Source organism: Perognathus longimembris, chromosome 4 (genome assembly GCF_023159225.1).
Source record: "Perognathus longimembris pacificus isolate PPM17 chromosome 4, ASM2315922v1, whole genome shotgun sequence".
Classification (NCBI taxonomy): domain Eukaryota; kingdom Metazoa; phylum Chordata; class Mammalia; order Rodentia; family Heteromyidae; genus Perognathus; species Perognathus longimembris.
The window spans coordinates 79,456,991-79,478,795 of record NC_063164.1 but is presented as its reverse complement, the minus strand read 5'-3'; the positions used below and the strand labels follow the sequence as shown (position 1 = coordinate 79,478,795).

Sequence of the window (21,805 nt, the reverse complement as noted above, 5' to 3'; positions counted from 1 at the left end):
GCCCCTATTGTTAAGCTAAAGTGAAAATTCCTGAAGTTTGGGGTATATAAGCAGGCTTCTGAGATGGCCTGGGGCTGCATCTTGAGATTCGGAATTGCAGTCCTGGCTCACCATTATTTTCTGGCTCAATAAAATCTTTTTTAAATTTTTATCTGAGTGTCTTATTGCCCTATTGCACCACTTAAGATGCATCAATTACAAACTCATATAAAATATAAAAATAATATATATAATTCTGATTATGAAACACAAATTTCAATTTCTGTGATATATTCTACATTTAGTGTATTTGACATATTTTTGTCTGTTGTAACTGTGGATGTTTCTGCATATGTATCTATATTGGTGTTGCTCAGGTTATAACTCAGGGCCTCACATTTACTAGACAAATGTTCTACCATTTGAGCCATAGGACTTCGAGTCATTTTGCTTTAGTTAACCTTTCAGAGAGAAACTGGTTTTTGCCTAGAGATTGCATCAAAACTGTGCCTACTTCTGCACCCCATGTACCTGGAATTATAGATGTGTATCACTACGCCCAGCATCTTTTTGCTTTTTTTTTTTTTTAATAAACTCAAATACAAAGCACTATTTAAGTCAAGTTTTCTTACATTTAGGTATAACTCAATTGCTTGTAACTCACAACTTCTCAGGACTATTGTCAGTCAAATTTGTGACTAATTTCCTAGTCAGGAACAAGTCTGTAATGCTTATTTCAAAGACACATAATTAAACTGGACACTGGTTGTTCATGCCTCTATGCCTCTAACCCAAGTTACTGAGATCTGAGGATCACTGTTTAGAGCCAGACTTGGCAGGAAAGTCCATGAGACTCTTATCTCCAAGTAAGCACTAAAAATGCACGAAGTTAGAGCTAAGTTAGAGCACTAGCCTTGAAGAAATATCAGAGGGACAGTAATCAGAACAACACAACAGAGATGTACAATTGGTTTCTTAAATTGGATATAACAGGTACATTCAATTCAAATCTAAAAGTATATATAATTTGCCAAACTTAAAAATATCACATCATTAATATTAACTAGAACTGATAAAATTACACTAATTTTAAGATAATTTGATTCAAAGAAATTCTTGACCTTTTTGCAATATGTTAATTTGACAAAGTTAAACATAATTGTGCAAAAAAGTACAACTAGTAGTTATTTTTAAAAAGTGAGTTAGAACTGAAGAGTGGTGGCCATCATGTAACTGAAAAAATAAAGTGGATAATTCAGATTATTTATTTTAAGAATAAAACATAAATAATGATGCCATTAAGAAATCAGTCATAAAAGGGTATTTGGTATGATTGGGTGGTTTATGTTACAAATGCTTAAACACAAAATCCCATATGGTCCACTTGTGTATGAATCCTCCATGAAGTCTTAAATGATGGATGAATATGAACAAAATGAAGTCTCTAGTTATTTAAATTTTTATCATGAATATTATCCAGGAATATCTTTGATAGCAATAAAAAGGCATAGGTATGTTTAAAATGAGAAGACTGCTTCCACTTAAACGAATACCATATGTGTATCAACATACAAACAACTAGGACTGGGGATATGGCCTAGTGGCAAGAGTGCTTGCCTTGTATACATGAATCCCTGGGTTCAATTCTTCAGCACCACATATACAGAAAAGGCCAAAAGTAGCACTGTGGCACAAGTGGCAGAGTGCTAGCCTTGAGCAAAAAGAAGCCAAGGATAGTGTTCAGGCCCTGAGTCCAAGCCCCAGGACTGGCAACAAAAAAAAACCAAAAAACAAAAAAAAAAACACACACACACACACAAAAAAACAAAATCAATAATCATACAGTTAGTAGCAAGCAAAATGAGAAATACAATGTACAGAAAGAAAGTGTAATGCTCTGCCGAGTGTCAGTGGCTCATATCTCTAATCCCAGCTACTCAGGAAGCTGAGAAGCCAGCCAGGGCAGGAAAGTCCATGAAGCCTATCTACAGTTAACCACCAGAAAACTGGAAGTGTCACTGTGGCTTAAAATGGTAGAGCACTAGCCCTGAGTTGAAGTGCTCAAGGACAGCACCAGGGGCCAGAGTTCAAGGAAAAGACAATAGTAGAATTTTCCAGGGAAGATTGTGGTTATAATTCCACACCTGATGATGGGAAGGAAAACTAAATGTGACTACTAATGCTAGTGCTATTTTTTTTCCAAGCTGTTTGACTTGGTTCCAAAATTAATGTTTAAATATACAAAGTAAACAAAGAATATGTCAATGCTTAGGGCCTTTTAGCGAAAATAATCATCACGCTATCTAAATATTTTATGTGAAGGAAGAAGACTAAGCAATAGTCAAATGCAGTATCCAAATCTAGTACTGTCTACTGAATATATACACAATGAATATATATATATATGAATGTATGTGTATATATGTCTACATACATACACAAACATACACATACATTTGAGATACCAGTATATCAGAATGTGTTGTTACCAGGTTTCAAGTGAATTAAGCTCTTTATTAAACAAAATATATCACTCTAATCTCTAAAGATACTCACTTTACTTTCACTGAGACCACCCATGTACTGAGATATTAGTGTTAGCAACATTCTTTTTAGCAGTATTGAGGATTTAACTCAGGGCCTCAGGCTTGGTGGAAGGCACTCTACCACATGTGCCATGTGTCTTCCTTTTTTTTTTTTTTTTTTTTTTTTTGCATTGAATGTTTTCCATGTAAGTTCTCATTTTAAGCCCTGAGCAAGTACAGGTTACAATCTCCCTCCCTGTGTTTCTACTTGTCACTGGGAATAACACAGTGCCTATTATTCCTTCCCCATAGCTGGGGCAGCAGGTATGTGCCACCACAACCAGCCACTGGATTAGATATGTTCTCACACCCTTATACCAGGCTGACCTCTAACCATGATTTCCAAATCTCTCAGAAGTAGATAGGATTAGAGGTATGAGCCACTAGAGACCAACTTTAGCCAACATAAATCTTAATGAGTAACACATTACTTATCATATTTAACATTTAAATAAACCCACTGTGTAAAAAAGCATTTCAAACCTTATGACCAAAGATTTTCATTAACTCAAATTCCTTTTCTGCTCCACTCATCAGACTCCTTTTTTTAGATTGAATGTGAGGGTTAATGCAGACAATGGTCTAAAAATTGATTACAGGACAAGACAGAAATAACTTCAGCAGATCTAATCTCTGTAAAACATTTTAGTAATACTGTACATTACAGAGAACACTAAAATTTTAATCATACACATTTGTCTAACTTGATTAACATATAATAACCAATATACTATTTTATATTTTTTATTTTTTGTTTGCTTTCTTTGATACTTGTCTTTATCTATAAATGTTCTTGTTTTTAATTTATTTAAAATTAGATATTTTCAGTTATAATAGTGTTGCTTTTCTATATGTTGAAGACTATATGGTTGATATATAGCAACATTATATATGTTTTCTGTCATAAATAATATGTAAAAGAATGAATAAATGAAGGCACAGATGTGGGATACTTGAATATATGAGCATATGCATATGTGAATTGCATAGACTATGACCACACTGTTTTGTGAACTACATAATCACATATGTGAGTGCTACCTACTTACCATTATGTCAATTCTTACAGAAAGAGACACGAATATTCTATGAAAAATATTTTATTATAAAGTGTGTAATTTAAAATTTCTCATCCCTAGATCTTTGCATTAATTCATATACTCATTAATTTTTCCATTTATAAAAGTACATGATTATATGTAATACCTTGGGTGCTACGGTTTGAATATAAAATGTCCTGCCCCCATGCATTGCAGGTGTTGAGGGGAGCATATTTGTCAGCAGATGTGCTTTAGGTAACATGATCTAGTCAATGCACTGATTTATTGGTGAATTCATACCCTCACTGAAATGCTTGGTAGTAGTGAAAAATAAGTCAGGGGTTCTTTTCTTAAATAAGTCAATGGGTTCATTTCTTTGAAGTTTCTATCTTGTCCTGGCCACTTGTGGTATTTCTCTATCAGTGCTTCCTCTAAAATGGGAAGTGAAATCCCTCCTATGTTACACACTACCACCAGTAAAATGGGATCACGAAACTATGACTTCAAAATTTGGTAACTTACAGCTACAATGAATCTTTCCTTTCTTTTAAGACTCTGTCAGATATCTTCACAATTGGAGGAAAGCAAAGCAAAGGGTGACATTGTCCGAAAAGATATGCATTCATGACCTGACATATGAAATGGTGACCCCTCTGTACAACACCTTAATACTACAAATAACATTTAAAAACTAACATGTGTAAATTGGGCATATGTAAATTACATTCATTCAATGAATAAATGAAATTTATATATTTATTATACAGTTTTTATCCTAAGGTTTAGCCAATCCACAAACTTTTTTAATGATAAACCAGCTCTAATGGTTTTTGCTTGATGCATATTTTAAAAATTAGTTTTATACATAAATACAAGATATAATATTAATTTTAATTTAGTGCCATCAACTAATTTGGATAACTTTAAAGTTTAAAGTGTCTGTGTCAAGATTTTGAGGAGGCAGTGAGAGGAGTATCTGAAGTTCAAGGACAGCTCAGGGAGTTAGGTAGACCCTATCTGAAAAAAGGAAGTAAAAGCAAAGGACTGTGTGAAAGACCTAAGTATTAGAGTGTTTGAGGCCCTGGGACCAATCTCCAGAAACACAAAAATGAGAAAATATTTTTAACTACAAAATTAAGAAAATGAAGCAATTAATAAATTTGGAGGGATGGATAAATTTGGAGGGCTGTTGAAAAGTGTGACTTCAGTCAAAATGCACTGCATTCATAAGCGACAATGTCTGTGTACACTACTTAAAGAAATAATAAAATCATTTTAATGAAGAGAAAAAAATGTTCATATTTGTGACCCATATGGTATACATGCATTTGAAATCGGTCAGGTATGGGCTGAAATCTAGATTCTCTTCACGAAACATATTCAAGCAATTCAGCCCATTGCAAAGTTTTCATTTCTATTAATGAGTAAAAGCAAACTTGCCATCTCTACTCATATTTCTCTTGAATATAGCTCTTCCGCCTTTATCTTTTGCTCTCTTTCATCTACTTTATATTTCTATCTTCAATTTTGTGTTTTTCTTCTACAAAGTCATATCCATCCCTCCCTTCCTTCATTCTTTCCTCCCTTCCTTCCTTCCTTCTTTCCTTTCTTCTTTCCTTCCTTTTTTATCCTTCTATTTTTTTGAAATTTGAACATAACAAAAAATAAAAATGTCTGCAAGATTCTTGAAACATTAGTTGGTACAGTGTTTATAATATTTTCCTGTCATCTGAGTTATTTTATTAAATAATGAATATTAAATATAAAGGCTATATTTTCATATCCATATCCATGCAATTCTAATTTCTGATTTGCACTACAAAGAGAAGAAACCTTAACCTAGTTTTCACTACAGTATTAAAGCGATTCTTGCCGCTATCCTAGTATGAAGGAGAAATGAAATATTTCTCCAAATAATGATATTATAAGGAATTACATTACTTGTTATCCTGAATGTGGAATGTTAAGCATGAGAGTCCAGTTCCTTTGAGAGAGCTGTATAAAGTCTATATTGAATCTAATATTAGGTTGAAAATTGATTGAAATTAACTCCATGAACTTTTTAAGCATGAAACATGCAGAAAAAGAAATATTGCTTTTACAAATGAAATATGGAGGTCAGATCTGGCTGGAGACATATTGGCCACATGGCAAGATTGACCATGTGGTATTTCTAGCATCTTGTTTTGGGTGTGCCTGGATTCCTACAGGAAAGGAAGTCCAATCCTCAAGTAATGGGAGTTCCTAAATCCCAAGAGACAGGGGCAGGCACATGGCCTATAGGTTAATGAACCTGTCAGGAAAGTGTTTGGGACTGGGAGATTCCTGTGACCCAGCCCCCTCACCTGACCCTATTTAGGGGCAGGCCAGCTCAGGTGTCATTACACCATGCCACATGTTTGAGTCTGGTGTTTCTCGTCCCCTTAGCATCCCAATTCAGGTCTCCATTGGAGCTGAATTGGTTTGTTGGCACTTAGAAATCTTCTGGAAGTAAGTCTTTGTTCCACTGTCCTGTTTTTTCCTATGTTTTTCTGAAACTGGGACCGGTCCATCCAGAACTTCGTCAATAAATCCATCTTTTACTTGAGACTGTCTCTGAGTGGTGGACTCTTGGAGGGATGGGGGATCTCCCCCTCGGACCCCATTACACAAACACTTAAACGTTGATGTTGTTTATTAAAACAGTAAAACCTTGGTAGAACATGGTTTAATAGAAAGAAAAAAAATTGAAATGGTTAAAAAAGCAATAGTAATACAAAGGAAAACAATATGTAGGTATATTACCTTCTGTTACTTTTGTAATTCTGATGTTTTGTTTAAGCTAACAGCAAAGAATATATGCCCAAATCAGAAAAAGTCATATTATCATATAAAATTTTTATACTGATAAACAATAGTCACTTAATTAAAATTAATATAATTTTTGCTATTGTTTTAGGCAGTACTGTCTGCGTGTGTTTGTGCTGGTCCTTGGGCTTGAACCCAGAGCCTGGCTTTTTCCCTTGAGCTTCTTCACTTCAGGCTACCACTTGAGGCCCATTTATACTTCCAGCTTTTTAGGGCTGGCCTTCAAAGCAGGATCCTTATCCTGCATTATCCTGCAGCATTGCTTCTTTGCATATCAATTAAAAAAAAAAAGACAACTCAAAAGCAGAACTCAAAAAATCAGGAGCTTCAAAAGCAGTGGCTATGCCTGACTCTTTTCTTACTCCTGTACTGTAATATATAGTAGCTCTCCATGTAAAATCCTGCTTTGAAGGCAGGATCCTCAATCTCAGCCTTCTGAGTAGGTAGGATTATAGGCATCAGATACCAGGGTCTGACCTCTTGTAATTTTCATTGTCGGACTCATGAAAACTCAAATTATATTAGTTTGTGATCATTAAGATTAGACAATCACAATGGTTTTATAATGTATGGTAAAAAAAATATCCTGTTGAAGAAAGTATTTCGATATTCTTTTTTAATCCTCACAATCTTAGGCAATAAGTCCTATTAGTATTGCCATATTAAGGTTAGTAAAGAAGCATAGAGGAAAAAAGTATATAAACAAACTCTGCCGGGCTGGGGATATAGCCTAGTGGCAAGAGTGCCTGCCTCGGATACACGAGGCCCTAGGTTCAATTCCAGCACCACATATACAGAAAACGGCCGGAAGCGGCGCTGTGGCTCAAGTGGCGGAGTGCTAGCCTTGAGCGGGAAGAAGCCAGGGACAGTGCTCAGGCCCTGAGTCCAAGGCCCAGGACTGGCCAAAAAAAAAACAAAAAACAAACAAACAAAAAAAAAAAAAACTCTGCCATTTGGGAAACTGGAGTAAATTATCAAGACGTATCCTACAAATGTAGAAAAGAAAATTTAGAGGGGTCAGAAGGTAAGGGCGATTTTGTTCAGATTTTGTTAGATGATGGCATTCATAGATTCCATAGCAGAATGGCAACTACTTTGTATAACTACTCAAAGATGATGATGATGATGATGATGATGATGATGATGATGATGATGATGATGATAATGATGATGGATAAGAAGAAGAGGAGGAGGAAGAAGAAAAAGAAGAAGACAACAGTGATAAAGAGACACAAGAAAGAGACAACTGATATTCCAGGATTTTACTTCTTTCAAATGTATTCTCTATTTGTGCCATTGTTGACAACAAATAATTAGCTATTTAGTAATTAAAGTTTTTTTTCCTTTTCTTGTTATTTGGGATTCATTATAAAATCTATACTGTTAAAAATGTAATTTCCTTCCTTCCTTCCCTCCCTCCCTCCCTCCCTCCCTCCCTTCCTTCCTTCCTTCCTTTCTTCCTTTCTTCCTTCCTTTCTTCCTTATTTCCTTTCTCCCTCCCTCCATCCCTCCGTCCCTCCCTCCCTCCTTCCCTCTCTCCCTTCCTTCCTTCCTTCTTTCCTTCCTTCCTTCCTTCCTTCCTTTCTTCCTTCCTTCCTTCCTTTCTTTTCTCTCTTCTCTTTTCTTTTTTTTTCTTTCCTTTTCTTTTCTTTTCTTATAAGTCTTGGGGCTTGAACTCAGTCCTGAGCACTCTCCCTGGCTTCTTTGTGCCCAAGGTTAGCACTCTACCACTTGAGCCACAGTGCCACTTCGGGCTTTTTCTATATATGTGGTGCTGAGGAATCAGACCCAGGGCTTCCTGTATGTGAGGCAAGTACTCTACCACTAGGCAATGTACTTACTGCCTTACATATGAAACTGTAACCCCTCTGTACTTCACATTGACAGTAGAGGGAAAAAATGTAATTTTCTCCCTACAGAATAATAGATTTTAAACTCATAGCAAAGCATATCCATTTCTGAGATTTATTTCATGGCTCTATATGGTTGTCTAATATTTCACATGTACCATGAATTTCACCAGCCAAGGTACAGCCATATTGCTTCTTTGCATATCAATTTATTAAAAAAAAAAAAGACAACTCAAAAGCAGAACTCAAAAAATCAGGAGCTTCAAAAGCAGTGGCTATGCCTGACTCTTCTCTTACTCCCCTTCTGTAATATCTAGTAGCTCTCAAGGTAAAATCAATAGATAAAACCAAAGGCAAGGAGCAGAGAGAACAAAGCAAATCATAGTTTCTTAACAAGATGATATATGATGGATAAAGACTGGTATTTCATATAAATAATTTAATAAAATTTCTAGAACCTTCAAGAAACACCCAAGTGTAGTTTTTTAAAAAATATTATCAACATGATAAATTAGGTAAAAATATCATGCTATGATAATCAGATCTTCACATTTTAGCATTGTGAATTAGGCATAATACATGGAGAGTGCATAAATTAGGCATATACTACAACAACAGTGCATGATAACCGTCAGGATAAGGTAAATAAGCCAGAGCACAACTTCATACTTGAAATAATTTACAATCTCCAGTAGAGAAACAGACATATGAATTAAAAAGAGCCATGGAGTAAACAGGCAGCTTTCCCTGACCAATTTCATAGAAATGTGTTTCATGTCTACAGGTACATACAGGACAGAGAAAAATTCACAACACAATATGGAAAAATAGATTAATATGAGAGATGTAAACACACACACATACACAGAGATGATAAGATAAAAATGAATAATGGAAAACCATGTTCCTCAAAAGAGAAAGAGGGCAAGCAGATGTCCAAGTAAATCTAACCACATGGAGAGGGGGTAGGGGTGTGGGGAGATGCTCACAGCATCAGTTGTTTTTATTTTTTGTTTGAAAAGAGGAAGTAAAACATAAAAACTAACATTGCTTTCTCATTTGAGATCAAATGCAGAAATTTTCTTGCTTAAGCAAGAAACAATAACATGCAGAATAAGAAGTGTCCTGGAATTTTGCCATTTTCAAAATAGTGAATCTTAAAATTATGTGACTTCAGAAACAATACAATATTTAAGTTAGGTATTTTTCATTCTCTCTTGTACTTTCAAAATTTGCTTTTCTTTTTAAAACTTATTTTTCCCTTTTGTTTTAATGATGATGTGTATTAAGGACATATTTTTTTAATTGAAGTTGTACACATTCTGAAAATAAAACCATTGTGTCCACTTTATTATTTTTGTAAATGTATGCTATATGCACACCTATAAATATTTATTTTTGTACATGATCCATTTAATTGATGTTTTGCAAAATCATATTATATGCTTATGGGTTTTAAAATTATATTTTAGCCCAAACTAAATAATATACTTAAAATACTTAGCCCTAATTTCTTATTTATTGTAATATTTCATTTCATTTTTCTATATGGAATTACTTTTGATATTTAAACATATGACTCTCAGGGTCTTTATTAATAGAGTTTCAGCTCAGGCAAGCCTTTCTGCATCCACTCTTATTTAAAAGTGTGAGTCTTTCCCAATGTTCAACATTAATTTTCCTTATCCTATTTCTCTCCTAAAAATTAACTATGAACAAGCTATACATATACTTCAAAAACATTGCACATGGTCTTTATTTTCTGTACCCTTCCACTTAGAATTTAATCTACATAAATACTTTTTTCTCTACATTTTCGATTAATACAGGATTTCATAGTTAATGCAGTATCTGGTATATAACAGAATAATATTTGTTTTGAGTAATGGATGTGAGAAAAGAGGATATCATATTTTTCATTCCAAAATATTGAGCAAATCAAATGACATGCTACTTCTCTCTCCTGGTGTTAAGCATAAGTTGCCTACTCATCAACCTAGACAAAATCTGGTATAGTGTTTTGAAGAATTAGGGCAAAAATAATGAGGCTATATATAAAAAATAAAGAGAACTACTCTGTGAACCCAGTTACTCAATAAATCAGTATTCCTGTTAAAATCAGGATTCCTGTGATCACTTTTTTTTTGTCTCTGGTAAGTGTGGTTTTTTAATAACCTTCTAGCAGTCTTTGAGACATTTGGGAAAGAAAAATTGCATCTGGTGATCCTTTCAAAATTTTAGCTTCCTGTCAAAAATCCCTACAGGACTTGTATCTAAATATATTGTGCCTTAAGTTTTGTTGTAAGTTAGTGAATATTTCTTTTCCGAAACCAATATTGTAAAGTTAAGAAATGTGAAAAGAGAAGGTAATAACTTACACAAAATGATAGCTAGTTTGATTCTGAAAGTTTATAACCTTTGGATTCAATATTTAGAATTCTAATTGTTAAATCTAGAAAATTAAGATGAATACTAACAATATTAATGTGCAGAAGATAGTACCATAGTTAAAGTGGTAAAAGTAATACAAGTGTAAATCAAATCTGAATTACTGAATGAGATAAATTTGGATGAAAGAGAAAAAAATAAAATGTTAAAAGACTTGACAACTATAAAGATAAAGGAGCCTTATTACATGTATTATTATTGAATTATGCCCTTACTCTATTGTAAACAATCATAAAAGTATGCATCATACTTTTAAGTGTATAATATTCTCTAAGAAAGTGCTTGTATGAAAAAAAAAACTGAACAGAAACAAAATAATAGTGGTCATTATAGGCAAATGCAGTTTTATAAAAAGCAAATTACTAATGCTTTTCATTTCTAAAGTATATACGTTCTAAAGAAATAATAAAATATTTGGAATATTTTCTTGAAAGTGTTCTTTGAGTCTAGTTTGAGATGGATTCTCTTTAATCATTTTCTACCATCTGTCTAAGTGAAGAAAGTCCAGTTAGGGGGTCTTAAGACATATCCTGATTTCTCAAAAGAATTAATGTCATGAAAAAATGAGTAAAAACTGAATTATGTACAAAAACCTAAGATTTTTCAAGCCTTTGCCTCTCTTTAGTTCATTACTATAGTCTCAGCTAAGAACTACTTTCAAGAAATAACAGTTCTAGTTTTAGATATTAAATAATACTTGAACAAGTCACCTAAACTAAAACTGCCTACGAGTGTGACATGACTAAGATTTTTTAAACAAATCAGGTTATAACTCTAGAGTTACAGTTATACTGAAAGACACTAAGAAGTGAAGGACACTGAACTAATGACACTGAACATGTTTTTCCATGGTAATACATGTGTCCCTACACCACATCATTTCTTCTTCTAGAGGTTTCAGTGTACAACCAGAAATCATCATCATTAAGAAGAACATACTAAGGCTCAGAGTGGCCAATAGGCAGTAACAATAGTAATTGGAGAAATAGGTACACATAGCCAAAAAATTCTAACCACAGATTCTGTATTTTACCATTTATTATATATTGTTCGGCAATTTGTGGAAATATTTTTACTATCTTACTTTTGCTAGTAAACACTCTGGATTGTCTAGGGCTATCAAGAGAGAAGACAAGTGTGAGTAGAATAGAAATTGAAATCTGCATTAAAATTCCAGAAAACAGAAGTCGGTTTCTCGAGGAAATGATCCCCAACATCTTCAGTGCCCGCTGTGACATCTGTTCATGAGAACTGAGTGCTACTGGATGGTACCCAGGAGAAGTTCATTAGCACATTTCAACTTTTGTCTCATTCTCAGTGAAACAGTTGTGGCTTCATTTTTGCTTAACATTTCATTCTGTTTATGTCTTTCTCTCTTCATATGTTATATAAAAAATAAAGAAGAAACTAGGTCATTCTGTTAACTTTTTCCTGAGAAATTCATGAGGGGGCTGGGTTAGTGAGAGGGTTACAGATTAGAATAATGAAACAAGGGACCAATGCAGGAAGAATATTCCATAAAGACACGTGATAAAGAAAGTGGGAACTGTAATATGAGCTTGGATTAGGGAACAAAGAAGATGAGGAGAAATGATGAAAGGAGAAACTGATCAAGAACACTGGACACTTAAATAGACACTTGAAAGTGCACTCCTTGTTCAACCATGCTGAGCTGAATTTCAATTACTTCCAAGTTACACCTTCTAGATGCAAGTAGATTTACAATAACTAGGTAATAATTCAGGCTATTTCTTTGATATTTTATAAAAAGGAATGAACTTTCCTATAGTATCCACTAACATGTGATAAACTTTCATTTGCTAATCAACAGGTACATTGATTTCCACAAAAATATCTTTTGCCCTCATTTTTACCAAGTTTCCTGTTTTGAAAAGTTTACCCTTCTTAGTATCAAATCCATTTCTACAAGCACCTTAAAGCACTCTATTTCCTGGCACTAGAACCTGAAAACATTTGCTGTAGTTGTCACAATAAAAAAAAATTTAAAACATATGTAGCTTAAAAAGGTCTATAATTCCATATCATCTTATGTAATTTTTTCTAACACTCCTCTTGGCTTACATGTAACCACCTTCTTACTGATGCTTAAAAGGCCACTTCTGCACATGCAGTGTATCTGATTCTTTATTTGCATGTGCTGTCACACAAAGACATGACAGCTGATTTGAGAATGAAAACTGAGTCAACTCCTTTGAAAGATATGTGAGTCATTAGGGTTAGAGTTGCTTAAGCAAATATATCTGATGTGGGATAGAGAAATGCTATACCGGAAGCTGTGTGTGTTCCACTGTGCCAATACTGGGTGACAACAAAGGAAGAAGAGTGACTAAAATAGTTCCTTATTACTGGAAGCTGAAGTAATACTGGTAAAGACATTCTCTGCCTCGAAGTATTTAAATCCAAAATAAAAGCCTAATCTTAATTTGAAATCTTAGAATCAGGAGGGCCTGGTCAACTCGCTACTCAGTTCAATACACAATTACACTATCAAATTTCTGAGCCTACAGGAGAAACTATTTAAAAATATTGCCAATAGCATACACTAGAATTTTAGATCTGTAGGCTTAAAATTCAATATAACCACTTGTTTAAATATCAAAACTCTAAATAAATCTTTTAAAAAATCTTAGAATTTATTTTTTTCTTTGGCTTAATTTGAAAATGTGTTTTTCTCCTATACATAGGAATAAGTGAAATCGCTATCAATAGGCAAATGCACTCATTATCTTACATATGTAACTGAAACCCCTCTATTTCCTTGATAATAAAATTAAATTAAAAAATAAAAAAGAAGCAAAAGTGAAGGTTTTCCAAGAACAAACTCATTCTTTAAATTTAAGACGTATAAAGTGAGTGTAAGTTCAGATGTTGAGCCACCCACACTTGACACAATGGAGAATTTTTGAAACTTAACTTTTAGCTTTTATTCAACTGGTAGTGACCATGTATCTTTAATGAGATTATAATTTATACTCTTTCCTCTAAAAATCTTTATGAAATAAAAATGGCTTTAAAATGTAAAATACAGTGCTTGCTCTAGTTTATTGATTTTGTGTTTTTCTTTTGTTCGTAGAGTAAAAAATGTACAGAATTTACACCACTTTGTGTTGCAAATAGCCATCAACACATTTTTATTTTTACTTTGGTACACATTATTGTGTTTATAATGAAATAATCTGAAGATAACTGAGATTTGTTCAATATTCTAGAAAACTTAGATCTAAGAGACATGAGCATAAAATCTGTGTTTTATGCATTACATCCTTTTCTGTGGGCATTTAGTAAATAGTGAAATAGTACATTTGTGTGTGTGTGTGTGTGTGTGTGTGTGTGAGAGAGAGAGAGAGAGAGAGAGAGAGAGAGAGAGAGAAATTGAACTCATGCATGGGCTGGGCAGTGTCCCTTGACTTTCTTTCTCAAGTCTGATGCTCTACCATGTGAACGACAAAACTCTAATTTGAGTTTATTGATGTCTGGAGGTAAGAGTCTTCCCATAAGAATCTTTCTTGGGGAGCTACCCGCACCCATTAAGAATAGTTCTCTCAAATACTTCAGTCTTTCTTACTACAAAAGCACCATCCTGGGGTGGGGGAGGTAAGTTACTGGTGATGCTTTTGTAGAACATGAAAAGCCCTGGATTTGTTCTAATCACTGTTAGAAAATACAAAATGTCCCATGTGTATTTTGTATTTTCTAACAGTGCTCACATCTATAATACTACTAGAGTTTTGAGGGTCTCAGTTTGAAGATAGCCTGGGCAGAAAAATCCCGTAGACACCCAAACAACTTGAGTTGGGAACTAGAGCGTTGGTTCAACTGATGAGAAAGAAAAATTCTGAGCAAGAGCAACAGCTCTGAAATCCTGAGTTCAAGCCCCAGAATACTTTTCTCTCTCTCCTTCTTTCTCTCTCTGTCTCTCTTTGTCTCTGTCTCTCTGCCTCTCTCTGTCTCTCATCTGAGGTCTCTCTGTCTGTCTCTCTCTCTCTCTCTCTCTGACACACACACACACTAAAATAAGGAAAAAGAAAAAAAGTGGAGGGGAGAAAACCCTTACTTAAGACATAAAATGTTTTGACTCAGATTTTATTCACTGTGGCTCCTTTATTTACTTCATAAAAAAAAGTTGAGAAAGAAGTCTACATTGTCCCCTACTTCCTCCAATTCACTTCCAACATTTACATTTGGCTTCTGAATATAAAAGGCTTCCAAAGCATCTCATATAATAGCTATTTTATTGTAAAATTCAATTCACCATATAGAAAGGGTATCCTCTGAACTGTTTGGAGCTGAGGATCCTTGATAGTCTCTACTCCTTGCAAATGGAGGTATCAACTCTGACAAAATCTCCAGCTTCTATTTCTTCTCATTTGTTTTGCTGACCCCTCACACAGTACCAAAATTTGTGCTTCTGTCCTCCATTCCATAAACCTATGCATGTAACATGGCATAAAATCTACTTCATAAACAATTCCTAACATTTCTAAAATGTTTCTGGTTCTTAAACTCCAAGAATGCCACAGAACTTGTCTTCTACCCTTAATATTATTCATTGTTTGCTTTCAGATATATTTTGGTGTGTGCCATATTTAACCTCAAAATATTTTTTAGGCATTTACTCCTGGTAAGAGTACTGTGATTTTTTGGCTCAGATAATACTAGAATTTTACTTCCTCACAAAAATTTTGATTCTCCCACTTAGAAGTTGCTCTTTTCTCAGTTGTTTTCCCACAGCTCTTGGTTCATATACATGCTATAAGAATTATCAAATGTTTAATTCCAAAGCCATTTATCTACTCAAAATTAAGTTTAGGTCCTTTAATATTATAAACCCAATATACAAACTGTATTTCTTTTAGCACAGAAATTGGGTAGAGAAACTCATATCTATTATCCTACTGGAGAGGCAGAGTTTAGGAAGATTGAGGTTTTAAACCAGCCTAGAAAAAAAAAACAACACAAACATTCAAACTGCCTTTATTGAGACTTTATCTCAACTAATACAGAAAATAGGAGTGGTGGTATGCCTATCATTTAGCTAAGGAGACAGTGTGAGTAGGATTTTGGCCAAGCCAGATAGACATAAATTGGGACCCTGTTCAAAAACTAACTTAATTCCCAGGTGCTGATGGCTAACACCAATAATCCGAACTAAACAGGAGACTGAGATCTGAGAACTGTAGTTGGAAGCCAGCCCAGGCAGGAATGTTCAAGAAATTTATCTCCAATTAACCACCAGAAAACTGGAAATGGGGCTATGGTAGGGCATCACACTTGAGTGAATAAGCTCAGGGGCAGTGCTCTGAGTTCAGGCCTCATGACTGACCAAAAAAAAAAAAAAAAAGGAAGGAAGGGAGGGAGGGAGGGAAGGAACGATGGAGGGAGGGAGGAAGGGAAAGAGAAAGAAAGAAGGAAGGAAGGAAGGAAGGAAGGAAGGAAGGAAGGAAGGAAGGAAGGAAGGAAGGAAGGAAGGAAGAAAGAAAGGAAATAAAGAAGGAAGGAAAGAAGGAAGGAAGGGAGACATACAGACCAATTCTGTGATGATGGCTCAAGTACTAGACCAATGACTAGCACTTGTAAGATCTTGAGTTCAAACACAAGGACCATCAGAGAGAAAGAGGAATGGGGTGAGACAAAGCAAGAGAGAGAGAAATAGAAAGAGACAGAGATGGAGGAAGAGAGCAGAAAAAAGGAGAAGAGGGAATCAATAAGAATTAAACATCCAAGAATTTAAATAACTGGGGCATGGATTTCTAAATCAAACAAGTATGGGAGCTCTCAGACATCTACCACCATATGGTGTGAATTTCTGATTAATCCTCAACATGATAGCAATTAGATGGTAATAAAACAAAATAACAACAGTTACAAAGAAAGCTAACTAACACTTCCTATAACATATATGAAGTACTTGATTTAGTATCTACCACATATTTGCTGAGTGCATCCTATAGCAGTTATGAATTTTTCTAAATTGACTCAGGAAATAACTACCAGTAAAACACCAATATTTGGTGACTATAGGAATGTGATACAAACACAGCTTCTTTTTTTCCAAAATAAATTGTAAGGGATAAAAAAGTAAGGTATATGCTATTTTGTTTTTTCTATAAAGGCAAATATAAAAATAGAGACAGAACCTATTTTGTTTTTTCTATAAAGGCAAATATAAAAATAGAGACAGAAATGCTGGTATATAAAAGGGAAAATCATTCTCTAAATCTTTCAAAGAACATATTTTTATTTTGCTGGTTAGGTAACTAGTGTGATTATTATTTTTTTATATATTTAGTTAGAACTGATAGTGAAAAAATGATATTATGAACATTTCTACTCATAAGCAACTCTGTTGACACAATATTCTTTGGAGAGTACAATATCATGAGACCTAATGTGTGGGGAAAAGACAAAGTGGGCTGTAAATGATTTATGTATTTGGCCTACGAACAATGTGACAGTGACACAATATATTGTATTATAGATAGTTTACAAATGAGCTTAAGTAAATCTTTGTTTAATTTTGTTCAAGCAGCATTGTATATTTACTCACTCTGAAATATCAATGAATGGCTCTTCTCAGTATTCCTCTTTCCAGCTGAACTGTGGGGTCTGAACTATCAATTTGTATTTGAAATGTTACCAGAATTTGAATGTAGAATCCCTGATTTTCAGAGCTTTCTCTGCCTTTTTTTTTTTTTTTTTTTTTGGCCAGTCCTGGGCCTTGGACTCAGGGCCTGAGCACTGTCCCTGGCTTCTTCCCGCTCAAGGCTAGCACTCTGCCACTTGAGCCACAGCGCCACTTCTGGCCGTTTTCTGTATATGTGGTGCTGGGGAATCGAACCTAGGGCCTCGTGTATCCGAGGCAGGCACTCTTGCCACTAGGCTATATCCCCAGCCCTTTCTCTGCCTTTTAAGAGGCACCACTTTCAAAACCTTTAGCTCAGAGTTTTACCTTAAAATTCCAGGAGATGATAGTCAACACAAAAGTATCTTTTTGGTAGTGAAATGTGTGTATTTTAATATCACTGTGCTTTAAAACCTTCTATAGGTAGATTGATGCCACCTCCAGTGAGGTTACAATAAGAACTGCTAGCTTTAATATTATATATATATATATATTAAGCAAGATGCCACACATGGGAGTCTCTAAAGTTCAACTATGCACTACAAAAGTAACTTCAATTGTTATCACCCCAGAGGCAACTCTTGAAATACTTGAGGAGATAGGAGTTCATTATCATGGATATTCAAAACACCAGACATTGAACAAGAAGGAGTGATACAAAATACAACAAAATTAAATTTCTGGAAATGCATTGTCATATACTTCTTTTTCTCAGTAAGATGTCGTTCTAATTAAGTTAGAAAGAATCTTTAGGAAAATTTTAGGAAATGATACAATGTGCTGCTCCCTCAGTGAAAGAAAAAGGAAAGTCTGTTACTAATTAACAATCATCATTCCAAATACAGTAGAGAGTAATATAGTTTAATTCACCTGCTTCTGAGGTTCTCTAATTAATAGCTACTCTTCTAGAAAATGTATTTTTATTAGACAGTTCCACTAGCATTCTTTCATTCTTTCTGTTATATTTCTAGACACCCCAGAAGTTTGTGGTGCACACACTTACCGGTGAGCAAAGCAAAGGTTAAGTGTGTATGACACAGATGAGCCCCGAGATTAAGTATGCACTGTGAAATGCATATGGATGTTCATGACTTAAACCAATGAACTGTGGCCTGAAATGATGTCACACGAAGCGCAGTGGTAAGTGGAAGGTTAAACCTACTTGCATCTCGGCTCATTAAACGCAGTTAAAGTGCAAATCCCCTCATTCTGACAGTAGTGATCACAAGGGTTCTCTTTCTGGTCACAGCGCTGACTTTTAAACCCCACAGAGCATCTGCAGAATTTCAGTAAAATACAGCTAAATAAACCATCTAACTTTTAATTTCCTTTTTCTTTGCCAAATGTTTCAAATTCATTTTGTACAGAGATAGAAACATAGGAATAAATGCTTCCAGAAATGCCCATTTCTCTCTCACATAGCATCTCTCAACTCCATGCTATACTGACAAGTTGGAGTACAGGATACCCATGTGAATTGCACATGTACAGCATCCCCCAGAAAACTATGATGAAAAAAAAAAAAGCTTAGAATCTGAATGGTTACATTCTAAATTTTGTTCAAGGGCTGCATTCCACTTTGGACCATTAGATTAAGAGGTAATTAAACTGGGCACTTGTGGCACATGCCTGTAATCCTTGCTAATTAGGAGGTGGAGGGAGATCTGAGCACCTCGGTTCAAAGCAAACCCCGGCAGGAAAGGCCATGAGACTCAGATCTCCAGTTATCCACTGGAAAAATCCAAAGTGATGCTGTGACTCAAAGTGGTAGAGTGTTAGCCTTGAGCTGAAATGCTCAGGATAGTGCCCAAGCCCAAAGTTCAAGCCCCATGGCTGACCAAACAAACAAAATCAAATGAACAAAAAAGTTAGAAACAACAAAAGAGTAATTAAATGTTTGTGCTTTAGACCCTTTACTAGGTAGGCTTGTTAAACTCCAGGTAGGATACTAAATTTTAGATATTTTCTGCAAAATTCCAATGCTTTCTTTAGGTGTTTCCACATCCAAACTTGATTTAAATACTCTGAAGGAACCAGGGGCTTAATTGATTTATATTATACATTACTCTAACCCTGATATAAACATCAGATAGCATTATATATTATAAAGTAGAAATAGCGAGTTCTTTTGAAAAGGATACCAAGAATCAAATGATTCATCAATTATGATTATCTCTAGAATTCACACTTTTGAAAAAGGTCAATAAAATTAGAGTACTCCCCTCCCCCCTGCTGAAATTTCCAAATTCAAAGATTTGTGAATGTCTGAAATGATATGATACTCGGAACTGAATGAGTTCTTTCTCATGAAATCATTAGCAAGTTGATGAAGATTCTTTAGCACATGAGCCAACGTTCATGTAACACCCACTTAAGATAAGTTACCCTAAGGGAGGTTGAACTAGGATTACATGTACATATGCATACTCACAGACACACAGGTACGTTTGTCTCAGGGTCCAGCTGGCACGTGCCACCATTGTAGCAGAAGCCATCACATAACTGACAGCTGGAGGCTATTTTTCCATTTGTGCAGCTGAAGCAAAAAGAAGAAAACAAGCCCAGTGTTATCAGCATCTTCACTGCTGAACATTGGCACAAAATTTTGTAGAGAGAATATTCATCATGTAAGAATAAATAGAGATGCTGGCATTTTCTAAAAGATAGACTATCTGTGGGCAGTTATTTTTACAAATGAAATTTCTTGCTAAATTTCAATGCATCTTCTTAACTTTAAATTTCAAGCGAGGTAGACGCATGTGTGGAAAAAAAAAATCCAGCAATGTCCATTACATACTCTTTGGGCAGAAAATTTTATATGTGACTTGATCTTTTCTTTTTTTGGCTAACTTCTCTGTTACTGTAAACCATATGATGAAATACTCTGGAAAAACAATGTGAGACTTTTCTACTGTAGTATTAGAAAACTTAGATCCCACCATTGGTAAGAAAGTATAAAGTTAGTTTTCATTAGTTTATCTTATTATTTCTGTTTGAATTTATAGTCTAATTTGTGTCAATGTCAACGTATTTATTGTAATAGAAAAATGAAGCAATTCACTGAAAATAAGCCATAACATTACAGGATGTATATTCATAATTATAGCATGTTAATAAGGTGGCATCCTTGAAAGCTTGCCCACAAAGATTTTAATTTATAGTCATACTACATTTCTTGGACAAGAATGAATTATTTGATAGTTATTCCACTAGACAAATGGCCTTTGCAATAATAGTGAAAGAAAATAAATTTATTTTTGCTATATTATATTATTGGATGAACCAATTCCTGCATTTTATCATAGAAACTGATGATGGAACAGAGAAAAAGTGCACTATCTTTCCACATTACTAATCTTTCACTATTTGAAAGTGTGGAAATCACAAATATCTTTGTTAATATCAGAAGTACCACATTCAATGTTGAAAATTTTACCACATGATCACACTGGCACTTGGTAATATGAAAAGGCAATTTTATTCCTAGTTATTCTGGACATTACTTTCACAAAGAAATCATTCCACATTAGGATTAATAGATCATTTTAATCCTTCCCATGATAGGTATCTAAGCAGTTCATCTATGATATGTAAGATACTTTAATGTGATTATCAATAACATTGTTTTTATAATTCTTTGCATGGATATTTGATTTCATGTGTGTTGTGTGGCTGCTAGACATGCACTGACTCCTTATAACTTTTGTAGATATTTAATTTGAAAATATTGTTTTTTACACAAAAGGGTTTGAAACAAATATATTTCTTTTCAAGATGAACAAAAAAGGTAAATAAACTATATGAAATGTACAATAATATGTGTGAAAATGGGCCCTAATTTGAAGAAAGAGACAGCCATCTAGCATTTCTAAGATGGAATATCAACCATCACATCTTTCAGTCTGTATAAGCATTGCAATATTGGCACAAAATGAATCAAGTACACTGTATTACTGTTTGATATGCTAAGTAGATCTGAGGGTATTTTTCTTGTCCTTCATGCACAGCTTCCTTCAAAATAAGAAAGTTATAGTTTCTTGTTCTATCAAAAGGACAGTGTAAAAGGAAATCTGCTCATTTCACATTAAAAGACTCTATGAAATAACAGCATGCTAAATCTTGTTATATAAAAGTGAGAGTAACAATTGTAATGGATGTTATTAAAACTTCTGCTTCCTAAAGCTACAGAAGATTTTGTTTCTGAGTTTTTCCTTGAATTCAAACTTAAAATCAGAAGTTTGAAGCCTTCAGATCATAATAATAATTAAAAGAATATCCTCGAGACCTATGAGAACAAGAGGATATTCTTTTTTTTCATGCTAGAAAACCGTGAGACCTAAAATTAATTATTATTACTATTATTATTATTTTGTCAGTTGAAGTGGGGAGGGCTTGCATTCTGGGCCTGGGTAT

At 34.4% G+C, this 21,805-nt stretch overlaps 1 protein-coding gene across 1 annotated transcript in view; it reads right to left on the bottom strand.

Moving 5' to 3' along the window:
* Positions 1 to 21,805, bottom strand: part of Lrp1b (LDL receptor related protein 1B) — a 1,711,024-nt gene that overhangs the window by 22,992 nt on the left and 1,666,227 nt on the right. The window contains exon 86 of the mRNA XM_048345540.1: positions 19,824 to 19,928. Coding sequence (XP_048201497.1) covers positions 19,824 to 19,928 — 105 coding nt within the window. The remainder of the gene's footprint in view (positions 1 to 19,823; positions 19,929 to 21,805) is intronic.